Source organism: Triturus cristatus, chromosome 6 (assembly GCF_964204655.1).
Source record: "Triturus cristatus chromosome 6, aTriCri1.1, whole genome shotgun sequence".
Classification (NCBI taxonomy): domain Eukaryota; kingdom Metazoa; phylum Chordata; class Amphibia; order Caudata; family Salamandridae; genus Triturus; species Triturus cristatus.
In genome coordinates this window covers 205,835,251-205,848,131 of record NC_140589.1, presented here as the reverse complement: position 1 = coordinate 205,848,131, position 12,881 = coordinate 205,835,251, and the positions used below count along the sequence as shown (strand labels likewise).

The 12,881-nt window shown below is 48.1% G+C and overlaps 1 protein-coding gene across 5 annotated transcripts in view; it reads left to right on the top strand.

The window, feature by feature from the left end:
• The window catches only part of SUPT3H (SPT3 homolog, SAGA and STAGA complex component), a 2,245,889-nt gene that overhangs the window by 1,272,493 nt on the left and 960,515 nt on the right, over nucleotides 1–12,881 (top strand). For all 5 annotated transcript variants that reach the window (XM_085610529.1, XM_085610533.1, XM_085610532.1 and 2 more), the window contains one exon: nucleotides 1,332–1,471. In XM_085610529.1, the coding sequence (XP_085466655.1) occupies nucleotides 1,332–1,471 (140 nt within the window). The remainder of the gene's footprint in view (nucleotides 1–1,331; nucleotides 1,472–12,881) is intronic.

Here is a 12,881-nt window from a genome sequence, read left to right as displayed (position 1 = left end):
GTCAAGCTTCACTTCTTCGCACCTGAATCACCCTACATCGGTGTGCATTCGTCTATCGTGCCGCTGGTCACTGGCAAGTGACCCAGACTCTGTCCCCTCTGCTTTCAGGTTATTCTGATCTTCGATCCAGGCTTGGATCACACTGGACACTTTTCTCCTTCCCGGCAGCAGCAGTTTGCAGCAGATTGCCATTGAAATCAACGACGATTCCCGACACCATTTGACACCTATGCACCCGGCTTCCCTGGGTGAGGTAACTCAAGTACTACGGTGCTCCCGTGGGTGCTGGCCTTAGAAACCCCTAAGTCTAAAGAGGTTTGCTCAAAGTCCTATCCTAAGTGTCCTTGACTTCTAAAATTCCAACCGCGACTTTCCCATAGAATAGTACGTGGCTCGCGGCTGTGTTCTCACACTGCACACGTCCCCCGTGGGTCTCCTGTGTCACTACCTTGGGTGGTTCCTTGGGGTCCCTGCAGTTCTACGTGCTCTAGGCAGTGTCTAGTCAAGTCGTGGTTCTTATACCACTTCCTTAATATATGGTCCGCCCCTAGGGTCCATTGTATATTGTGCTATTTACTGTCGTTTTAGAACTGTATTATTGTGTATCTTGGACTCTAATCTCATAAACAGATTAGTAGTGAGTGTATACATATATTTTATATATAACTTGTGTGGTTCTCCTTTCATTTAGTGATTCAAGAGGTTATATTCTGGTAAAGCAAGCTGCTTTACACTCCTTCAAGACTTAGCCTGAAGGCTGCTCTCCATAGCTACCACTAGGATAGCTTTCAATAAAGGTTGTCTTTAAACCTATCATCAATAAGGGTTGTTTGGACTGGTGCAAGGTGCCTGCTATAACTAGTGGACAGTTTATGCCAGGGCAACTTCTCACAATGTGGTCTGTCTGAGGTGGAGCGGTAGGGCGTTCCAGGCTCTGGCCGAGAGGACGGAGAAGGAGCGGCCTCCCGATCTGGTCTTTCGGGCACGGGAAACCACGGCATAAGAGAGCTGGGCTGATCGTAGGGTTCTTTGGGGTGCGTGGACGTTGAGTCGGCTGTTGAGGTATGCTGGTCCGGTGTTGTGGAGGGCTTTGTGTGCGTTGGTGAGGATCTTGAAGGTGATTCTAGCCTCGATGGGGAGCCAGTGGAGTGTGCGCTGGTGCTGGGTGGTGTGGCAGAGAGAGAGAGGCCGGATCCTACTGAAGTGCTTGTGTTGCAGCCGACACAATGTATGTGTTAGTTTGAATGGACTTTGCAGTCCAGTTACAGGGCCCCAGCTGTGCTGCCGATGTGCAGTGATAATGTTTTTCCATATTTTCTCTCTTCCTGCAGATAAAAGCAGTAGCAGCGCCAGTGCCAACAAACGTCAGAAAGTTGCCCAGGATTTTCTTAACTCCCTAGACCAGACTGGTGAGCTCCTGGCACTGTTTGAAGACGAAGAAGTTGATGAAGTAAAACAGGAAAGGATGGAGGTACGATAAATCTCCTTCCCACGTTCCCCCTCTGTTTGGAAAAAGGTCCCCTATATTTTGAGGAAGACATTCCGTGTTTTGTCTCTGACGTAGTGAAGGTATTTTTTTCTTTCTCCTTTTTAGGTCGAGCCTAGGCAGCACATGCGCTGCTCTGTGGGGCAAGCTGTATTAGTGTATGGACTTGAAGGTCCGCCTATATTTTTCATTGGATTGTGTCATTGTCCTTTGTAAATGGTGGCTTCTGATTCGTTAAAAGGCTTGTTTGTCCCTCCATAGTACCACCTTGTTTTCATTTGTAACCCCTCATAAGAACTGGCCTTTTTACTTCTGTTGTTACACTGTATGTCTTATTTAGTATGTAAGTACTATTTTCTTAAACAAGTTTCTCCTACTGTAGGCACGACATGCTTTACTGCAAAACTCAGCGCGACATGCGCGCTTTCACTTTCCAAGCAGCCCAGGACAACGGCGGCTGCTTCTTTCAAATAAAATATGTCTCGCATTTACAAGAGTTTGAGCTATTGTCAATAGGGTCCATACTGGGGTGTAGTGGTGAGCAAATGAACAATGGATTAAACCCAGATCTTTGTGACGGGGGGTGAATGTTTGCATTATTCATCATTCCGTCCATCATTTGTTCCTTTTGCATTTGTCGCCCTAAGTGGAAAGGGTATGCCCAGACTTGGGTCCCGTGTTCACTTCGCCACTGGATTCAAGCTAGCCTGGCTGATGAGAGGTGACACTCCGAAACCGGTCCCAGGATGCTTGTTTCTGGTCCAGGAAGGACTCGGCTTGGCAGTTTGGGCTGTTCCCTTAAGGAACACGGGTCCAGACTGATTTGCATATGGCTGGGTCCAAACTGGGGCGGGGTGTCATGGTGAGTAAAACAATGATAGATTAAACCCAGATCTTTGTGACTGAGGGTGAATGTTTGCATTGTTCAGCATTCCATCCATCATTAGTCCTTTTGCGTATGTCGCCCTAAGTGGAAAGGGTATGTCCAGACGTGGGCCCCGTGCTCACTGCACCACTAGATTCAAGCTAGCCTGGCTGATGAGGGGTGATTCCCTGAAACCGGTCTCAGGATGCTTGTTTCCTGTCCAGGGAGGACCTAGCTTGGCAGTTTGGGCTGGACTGTTCTCATAAGGAACAGGGTCAAGACTGATTTGCATGTGGGTGGGTCCAAACGGGTGGCATGGTGAGCAAAAGAGCGATGGATTAAATCCAGATCTTTGTGACTCATGGTGAAACAGACAAAAAAACAGCCCACACACTGACATCTCAGACCAGCCCATCGGGCACTGCCTGGTTCCCCTATAGGGCAGTACGACTCTGGTTGATAGCAATTTTGCCAACTCTGGCATTCAGTTAATGTGTTTGGTTTCTCGCGTGTTTTTCTACAAAGCTACCATACATGTACTGTGCTTTCCATATTGAGAACTGATGTGATTCTCACTGCAAGGTAAATGTTGCGACGTTATCCATGATCAGACTTAAAAACTGGGTTGGCTCTAATTACCAATCCGGAGATTATTGTAATACAGGTTGACACTTTAACAGTTTTGACATATTATCGGCGTCCGAACTGAGAGTATGTGAAGGAAAATCCTACTAGGGCACCTGTTTCCACGTGCTTTAATGAGGCTGGAGCACTGTTCTGAACTAAAGAGGGCTGCTTTGTATGTTTTTTGTTTAATTATGTGCAGTTGTTTTATAGTGCCGCAAATCATTGTACAATATATTCAAAAACTACATTTCAGCAAACTGTAAACAGGGAGCTTGAAAGATGCTTCCAATTAAGGCGTTCATGGCAAAAATACACATACCACCTTGCGCGATGAATTTGAAGTTGTTCCTAGTAAAATTCTCCGCCATCATTAAGGAAATATTAAAACACAGTGGACTAATGGACCACAACTTGCTGAACACATAGAAACCAAGGGTATAAATGGTATTAGCCTAAGGTGTACAAACGTCAATTGAACTGCCCTGCTAGAAAAAGTTATTAAGGATAACCCCGCTGAATTGTCTACCTGCACTGACCAAAATTCTCTGCCCCACCAAATTATAGATGCTTTTAGTTAAATATCAACAGCTATTTCAAGTAACCTGAGATCAACTAGGAAGAGGCCTGATAATAAACCTATTAGGTGGTTTAACCAGGATTGCACAATCTCAAACCAGAACCTAAAGAAGGCCCTCCAGACTTTTCCCAGAAATAGAGATGAGATTTAAATCCTAAGACACTCTTATGAGCAAGCTTTAAGGAAAAGAAGGGCGGATCTGCAGGAGGAGGCGTGGGCTAGTTTACAACAAGCAGATGAAACAAGGGATGTTACACTCTTTTTTTAAAACTATCAATCAGCCATTTTTAAAAGATTCATCAGCCTCCAGGTTAGAGGTGCTTGTCCATCAGGCTGATTGGACAAGCCAGTATGGAGACATTTTTAAAGCAGAAAATCAAGGTCTGGATGTTACCACTGGTGCAATATGCAATGTAGGACCATCGCACCTAAAACCCATTAGTCTAGAAGCGGTTACTACCCCCTGGAAAAGTTTGTTCCTGCAAAGGCTCCAAGCTCTGATAGGGTCCCAATTGGCACATTTAAATCATGTATTAACTTATGGGCCCCCATACTGACACAGGTGTGCAAAGCGGCAGCCAGAGGATATCTGCCCTTATCTTGCACAGAAAGCATCATAGTTGCGGTTTTCAAAAAAGGGGCAGGGTTATACAAGGTGTTATCGCCCAATATCCCTATTGGACTCCTCAGCTAAATTAATTGGCAGAGTCCTGCTGGAGTGGTTGGAATTTTGGGTGATAATCCATTTTTAACAGGCACCCAAGATGGTTTTAGAAGGATGTGGGAACAATGCATCAATCTCCATCTCCTCATCGAGAATACTAGGGGTGGGCGGAATTTGCATAGTCGCGCTCCGCGAAACTGTAAGAAATCTCCACGAGTACCCAGAGTTCTGCGAACACACGGAATTGATTGTTCTGCCCGTTGGCGATGCTTTTTGAAAGCGCAAACTTGCCAAATACTCTTTGGAGCTTCGGATCGCGGAATTTTAGGCAATTCCGCGTTCTCCACGGAACGCGAAATTACCCAAATTCCGCGAGAGGAACGGAATTTACCGCCCAGGCCTAGAGAATACACCTTGGTTAAATACGGTCACATCTACTTATGTCTTGCTGATTTGAGCAGCGCGTTTGATTTGGTTGATCACGCTAAGTTGTGGCAGTCACTGGTTAAGATGGGCACCCCTATTAAAATTGTGACTTTCCTGTCTTTCCTGCAGTTAACATCACAGGTATGTTATGGGTAAAGGGAAGAAGTTACACCATGTTTTAAAATTACCGGAGGAATTCGCCAAGGCTGTGTTGTTGCCCCCCGTTTTATTTTCATTATATATTAATGGGGTGGATGAGTTCTTGCAGAAGATTAAAGCAGATACCCCAAAAGTTGAACAACTCCTAACTCTGGTCCTCCGATGCCGGCTTGATCTAGAACCGGCAGTGGCCTCCAGCTTTTGATTGACACTTACACTTCATATATTGATGACACGTACATGAAAATCACTTTAAAGAAAACATTCACTATGACATGTAGGAAAGGGAGGCCCAAAAAGAAAATCAATCGTATTAAGGGAGAAGCACTTGCTGCAGTATAAAGTTTTACCTACTTAGACGTGCATTTTTATAACAAAAGCCAATGGGGGCACATCTGGAAGCAGCAAAATTTAAATTTATTAGATCCTGAGAAGCCTTTTTAGGTTTACATCTAAAATTGGGAACAACCCCATTAGAGAGCAACTGACCCTATGTAAAGGTAAGTGTATACCTAGTGTCAGTTATGAAGCCTCTCTGTCGGTCCTGACAAACTGTAAATTGTTGCAGACCCAGGAAAACCTTTTCCTATGTAGACTATTTGCAGTGCCCTGTTCAACCTCCTCTTATATAGCTCACAAGACATTGGCGGTCCCCTATCTAGAGGACGTCTTGCGGATAAGTCCCATCACCCTTTGGCATAATATGTGAAGTAAAGATGGCACTAAATAACCAAAGAGATAACAAATTGCCTAACCTTGGAATATAGAGCGAGAATACCATGGCTGGCCTATGTGAATAGCCTGCTAAAAGAAGCGGATAGGAATCTGAACATTGAGAATCCTGTTGGAGTGTTACAATTTAGCAAGAAAGATTTAAAAACGATTCTGATTGGGAATAGGATGGCTGATCGGTAAACTAGAGAGTATTTTAAACCAACTGTGTCAATGTAACTCTCAGGTCCCATACTACCAAGTGCCGAGAGCTATCTTATTCTATTATCGAACATCCAACATAGATTCTACATAACTAGACTGCAAATAGGCACAATGCACTTTATGGTTGCTTATTCTAAGATAGGATTTTGTTCTCAAATGTTACCCAAATGCCTAGGTGATGGCAAATCCAACCAGTCCTCAATACATTTTTACTTTTTTTTAAAACTTTTATAGGGACCTGAGGAAACCAATATTGTGGCCATTGTTTTTAAAAGAATTTTTTTTTTATAAAAATTCTTTTAACTTTATCCGTAACCGTGACAATGTGAATGTATGCTTTAGAACATCCATTTATGTTTCTTATGCCATACATAAAGAAAACAGCTTTTACACCTGGGCGTTTTAAGATATGAAAATGAGTAGCCAAGGATATTATGCTCTTAATAATTCACTGATACCTATTACAATGCTAGATTTTTATTTTCCTCTGTTGGTCAGTGATAATATATGTCAAATAATTCTCCCCTATTTGATGCTTCTGATAATGAGTTGCCCCTTGTTGGCCATTGATTTGTATTCCCAATTTTGTGTTTTTATATATTTGTCTATGTCCTGATATTATTTTGTATGAATTTTAGCCATTTGTTTTTTAAATATGAATGTGTTTTAAGATATTTGTATGAATTTTATCTGTGTGACTCTTTTAAGGGTATTTGTATCCGAATAAAGATTTGTTAATGTTGACAACAACTGATGTGACTCTCACAGCGAGGTAAATTTTGCGATGTTATCCATAATCAGACTTTAAAACTCTAGTATTGCTGACAGTACATAGCGTGATGTCTGTCTTCAGGCCTTACTAACACTTTTAGTGGAACTTGCTATGGTGAGCCACATGGCCCTGCAGTTTCTGAAGTTCATGTCCACGTGGGGAGTGGTAAAGGTCTCTAGTGTTTCAGGTTTATTTTTGAACAAACTCAATCTGACAGGAAAAATAGCTCCAGGCCTCAGAGATGGCTCTTATCCCATTCCTTTCTTTTGCAAACATTCTTCTTTAGAGTCTATAACATCTTGAATCACATTTTTTTTTTTAAACAAATGTTATTCGTCAAATGACACATATAGAGCAGGGCTCTGTAACCCAGAGACATCTGCACAATAAGCATAAAACATCATGACTTTGACTTTTCAATACGGAGATCAAGGAGAAATAAAGAGCAATACAAATGAAATAGAACCACATGAAACCCCTCCCAACAACCCCCCTCCCCACTGTCGAAATAACAGCTTCTCAAGAACAGCCTAGCCGTGAATGTTGCACCACAACTACTCGCTAGCATATACTACAAAGCAAGTAACTATAGCTTGCACCGGTAGAGTAAAATTAAACTGGATTGAGGGGACCTGTGGCAGAGACCGGCTCCAGCAGCAAACCTCGGTAGTCTGCCCAACGCTTCCAAATTTTAAAATGTTTCTGCGGGCAGCCTCTTGCAGTGAAAATGGGGAGTTCTAGGCCCATACAAAAGTCCAGTCCCTTCTTCCATGCCGACACTGAGTGCGGCGTCGGCGCTTTCCATGCTCTAGCAATGTCTCTCTTCGCCAGAGTAAACCCTAGCAACATAAGATGGCGTTTGTAAATATTGCCCCCAATTCCCTCCATGACGTGTAAAAGCACTAATTTCGGCAAGTCGGGCAAGTCCCAGCCCAACACTTCAGAGAGACAGGTCATAACCCCTCTCCAGAACCGTGACAAGGAGAAACAGTGTCAAATCGTGTGTAACAGGGTCCCCTCCTCCCGCTCGCATCTAAGAAATACTGGGGAGGCCACCATCCCCGCCCGCCACAAACGAACCTGTGTAAAGTAAACCCGATGGAGGTATTTAAACTGGAAAAGGTGCAGACGTACCGCTATGGCAGCCCCCTGTGGAGAGGCCATGGCCTCTGTCCAGTCTTCCTCGTCAAGTGGACCAACGTCCCCTCCCAGGTCCCTTTAAGCTTCTGCAATGTAGGGGAGCAGTAAGTCACCAAGGATTGGTAGATCTTAGATATCTTATGGTCTTGAAGGTCCCCCATAAATACCGTTGCCTCTACCGGACTGAACTCCGCCAGAGACTCCAAACCCTCCAGGCTAGGGGAGAGGGCGTGACAAAATTAGAGGTATTTATAAAATTGTGTTTTCGTCATTTGAAAATCTTTCTGTAGGTCCAGAAACGACTTCAGGATCAGCTCCCTGCATAATTTCCCCCAGGGTAGAGATACCTATGCTGTCCCATCCCCGAAACCCTAACAGATTAGCTAGTTGTGTCAAGCGGCCATTATTCCATAAGGGGGTTTCCCGTGTCAGTGTGTTCCACCGCCCCATCCTCCGCAAGGCCTGTCGCCAAAGCTGGAAAACCACCTGGGTTGCCGGCGGCAGGGAATTGCATATTGGTGCAGAGTACAAAATTTTGTGTAGAGAAAGATCCCCCATAAGACAGCGTTCAAGAGCATAGGCTGGGTTCTCTCAGCCCCCATACCACCATTCGTTCAAGACAAGCAAGTGTGAGGCCATGTAGTATGATAATATGTCAGAGGTCACCAGTCCACCGCAATATGTGGAGAGGAAGCAGGTCCGTAAAGCGACTCTTACTGCTCCCCCTGCCCATAGAAATTGACCCAAGGCAGCATTAACCTGCCTGAACCATCTAGGGGAAATCGGGTAGGGATAATTCTGGAACTGATACAGTAGCCGGGGCAGTGAGACCATCTTAAAGATGGCTGACCTACCATATATGGACAATGGCATATGAGACCATGTCTTAAGATCCTCTCGCACACGTTCCCAGACCGGAACCAGATTCCTTTCCCACGCCACCGTGGGCACATCTGATAAAAATATCCCGAGATACTTCATTCCACTGGTGACCACCCGAACAGACGAAGCCCAGGAGCCAAGACCAGATGTGTCCCCGAGAAGCCATAGTGTAGACTTGCTGGGGTTCCGGTAGAGACCCAACGATTCCCCAAACACCTGCATAATACGAAGCAGCCGCGGCCCCATCCGGTCCACATCAGTGAGAAAAAATAGAACGTCGTCTGCGTATAAAGCAAAACGATCAGACAATCCATGCGCCCATTCCAAGCCAGTCACATGTGCATCCATGCGCACCCAGGCGGCCAAAGGTTCAACCGCCAGTCCAAACATGTACAGAGAAAGCGGGCATCCCTGTCGGGTACCCCGTCCAATAGAAAATGTGGAAGAAGTAGAGCCAGCGACACGTACCGACGCAGTAAGATCAGTGTAGAGTACGGACAAGTAGGACCAAAAGTGCGGTCCAAGATTCAATCTGCGCAGCAACACGAATAAATACACCCAACTAAGGGCATCAAACGCCTTGTCCATATCTGCCAGCAGGAGCGCCGCCCGTTCATTGAGCCCCCCGAATGGTCGCAACCGCTACTTGTGCCCGTCGAATGTTATGTCTGGTCGCCCTCTGGGGCATAAACCTGGCTTGGTCTGGGTGTACCAATGTAGTGATGTGGGATCGCAAACGGTTGGCCAGCGCCTTGGCCAATATTTTAGCTTCAACGTTCAGGAGAGAAATGGGGCGATATGCAGTGTGCTGATCTGGGGGTCTGCCGGGTTTATGGAACACCACTATCTCCGCGTGTCTCCAATCACAGGGAAGACTGCCCCGATCACGGGACTCCTCCACCACCCTAAGGTAATGGGGTCCAAGCTGTAGAAAGTATTTATTAAAAAATTCACAAGGAATCTCATTAGGCCCCGGAGCCTTACCCGAATTAAGGTCTCCTAGGGCTGCACCCAATTCCTCCTCCGTGAGCGGGAGATCCAGCTCCACACTCGCTTCATCGGACAGCGCCCATGGCGGGAGGTCATCCAAAAAATGGCCGATCACCTCTTCGTGAAGACATTCTTTGGCGGCATAGAGCTCCGCAAAATACGCTGAGAAACTCTCAGCAGTGGCAGAGGAGTCCGTAAGGGGCTCTCCATTCGGGCCCACTATACCAAGGGGAGGGGCTGGGAATGGAACATCCCCTCACACAACCGATGGAGCATCTTGCCCGATTTATTCCCCCATTGGTGCACCCTACTGCGCGTTGCTAGCCATGTAAGGCGGGCCTCATCCATAAGAAGAGCTGCATAGTTCTGTTGCGCCAGCAGTTACTGATGCCGTACTTGGGTGCCCTCGGTACCCCTGCTGCGATGATCTAGATCTGCAGTATTAGCCTCTGCTTGTAGCAGAGCCTCCCTCCGAGTCCTACGGGCTGCCGCGCAAAAAAGATATGTCAACACCCCGTAGCGTGGGCTTCAATGCCTCCCACAAAGGTTCATGCCCAGAATCCGAACCCACATTAAGCGTCAAGTATAGGTCGAGAGCGCTCTCCATGCACTCCCTGTAGTCTGGCTTCTGAAGGTTCCACGTCGAGCGGCACCAGCGGAAGGGCTGTTTCGCCAAGCCCATCTGTACCGTAACAGCGATCAGCGAATGATCAGAGAGACCCCTCGGGAGGATATCCGCCTCCACCACCCGACTGGCAGCTGTCCGGGGGACAAATAGTCGAGGCGAGTGTAGGAATCGTGGACCGCAGAAAGATATGTGTATCCCTGCACATTACTATGTAGCCGGCGCCAGGGGTCCACCCAATCAAGCCCAGACACTAATGAGTAAGGTTTTGTGACTTGGCGAGCAGCTACACCCCCCGGGTCTCCAACGATCCCAGGACACATCCATCACATCATTCCAGTCGCCACCCACCACGGACAGGCCATCAGGCATATCTGCCCACAACACCATAAGCCGCTCGACGAGGCCCCAGGAAAGCGGAGGAAGGGCATAGGCACATCCCAGCACCACTGATTCTTCCCTAACCATGCCCTGTAGGAACAAGTATCGCCCCTGAGTGTCCGCCCACGTCTTAATATGTGTGTATAGAACTTGGCCGTGAATCAAGATTGCCACCCCTGGGATACCCGCACAAACCCTGAGTGGAACACCTGAGTGTAGCCATACCGCTGGAGGCAGAGCGCCTTCGAACCCATAAGATGTGTCTCCTGTAACATAAATATGTCGGCCCGGGCCCTCTTTGCCTGCTGGAGAATGGCCCCTAGCTTGATTTTATCTAGTACCTCCCTCACATTCCAGCTTACTAGTTTGAGAGTCTCAGGAGGCACCCGAGCACCATTAGGTGGGTCGGCCATGGAAGACTCTGATTGGAAACACTAGTGTGAAAGAAAGCATGTGGTGCGTGCATAGAAATCTAACAGTACTGTAGCAAAGTGCAACGTGGTAACAAGAACAAAAACAAGAACAGCCCATCCACCCCCCACCCTATACTTTAAGAACGATGAAGCATCTGTTGCGGCAGGTGCAGCCCATAGACCCCAACGGGGAGTCTTGGCCCACCTTGACCAATGAATCCCCAACTTACAGCCCAATGTCAGCTGGCACTCTCTCTGTCAGAAAATCCAACAGAGAAGCCGGCCCTCACTTGGGCTCCTCCGATCCAGGCAACAAAGTCAAGGGTACACATGACTGCGGTCTCCCCATCCAATCAGAAGACTGATGTGGTCTGTCAGGAGGCCGAATCGGCCCAGGAGGATGCACTGCAGGAGCGGGATCAACGATTGGATCTGGAGCGTCTATGATCTCTAAGTTTCGATTGCAGCTGCCTACGAGCCACCTCGCTGGATGAAGAGTCTGATTCCCGCTGAGGCGGCGTATGGGGACGCAACCGAACGGTCTCATCTGTCCATTGAATCACCTCCTCCGGCGAGTCGAAGAAGAGGGTGCGGGATCGGTACACCAGCCGTGCCGGATACAGCAGAGCATATGGGAGTTTAAGTTCACGAAGACGTGCCTTGGCCGCCAAAAAGGACTGTCTCCGCTGCTGGACCAGCTTCGTGTAGTCAGGAAAAATCAGTATGCGTACATTATCGAAGAGCAGATGTTCCTTGGCCCTGGCCTGTTTAAGTATGACATCACAGTCATGATAATTCAGTAGTTTTGCAATGACCGGCCTCGGACGGGCTCCCGGCGGAGGTTTCTGCATAAGAGCCCTATGAGCACACTCGATCACGAAACAGCGGGACAGAGACTCCGAGGGGAGCCAGCTCTCCAGCCACTGAGTAAGGAATTGCTCCAGGAAGCCCACAAAGCGAAGGTTGTTACACCTGGCCCTCCCCTCCGCATCCTCCACGAGTGTCGCAAGGCCCCGCTGGGTTGTCTCAAGGGTGGCCACCCGCTTCTGTAGAGTGGCAACCTCGTCCTCCACACCAGAGATCCGCATTTCGGTCTCCGTGATGCGGGCCACAGCATTCCACAGGTCCTGTCTGTGGAGCATGACATCAGAACCGACCGCCGCGATTTTAGCATCAAGAACATCTCTGGACTGCGTGATGGCGGCCATGAGCGCAGCATTATCCGGTATGTCTGGCGCAGCCCCCTGCGCTCCTCCAGGCGCCACAGCGGCAGCCCCAGGACCTTCTATATTTATCAAGTGTGCTCTGTTTGGCACCCACCGGTCTTGTACCTCGTCATGGTGTCTATGAAGCCCTCCTGTTCCTAGGCCCCCCGGCGCCTCCAATCGCTGCTGCTGAGTACTATAGGCCCCTCCACGTGGGTGAAGAAGAGGCACACTCCAGCGCACGTCACAGGCCAATACAACACCCCATGAGATAGGATGAGCAAGGCAGGGAGAGGCAACAGGACTGCAGGTCTGGTGCCCACGGGACCCGATCCGGCTGCCGATCGTGCAAACACTGGCAGACGAAGGGAAAGGAGCAGCATAAGAGGGAAGCCCCCCCAAGGGATGACCAATAGCAAGCAGCTAGGAATCAAGGGTAATCACCCACTGCCGAGGGGCCACAGTGCCACATCAAAGCCCCCTCTACACGCTCACTATTGATCGTGGCTCCAGCCAACAGGATACTCAGTCAATGAGCCAGGGGGAATCAAAACTCTTCCCGGGACCCCCCAATGCGTCCACCTCCTACCTCCAGGCTAAGCAATGATGGGCAATGTCCGGCAAGTGCTCCAGCAGTCCCTTAAGCCGCCTCTACCACCGCAAACTCGCGCAACCCGAGATGGCTGCCGGAGCGAGTGTGCAGCGCCACCAACAGCGATCAGGGCAGAGGGCG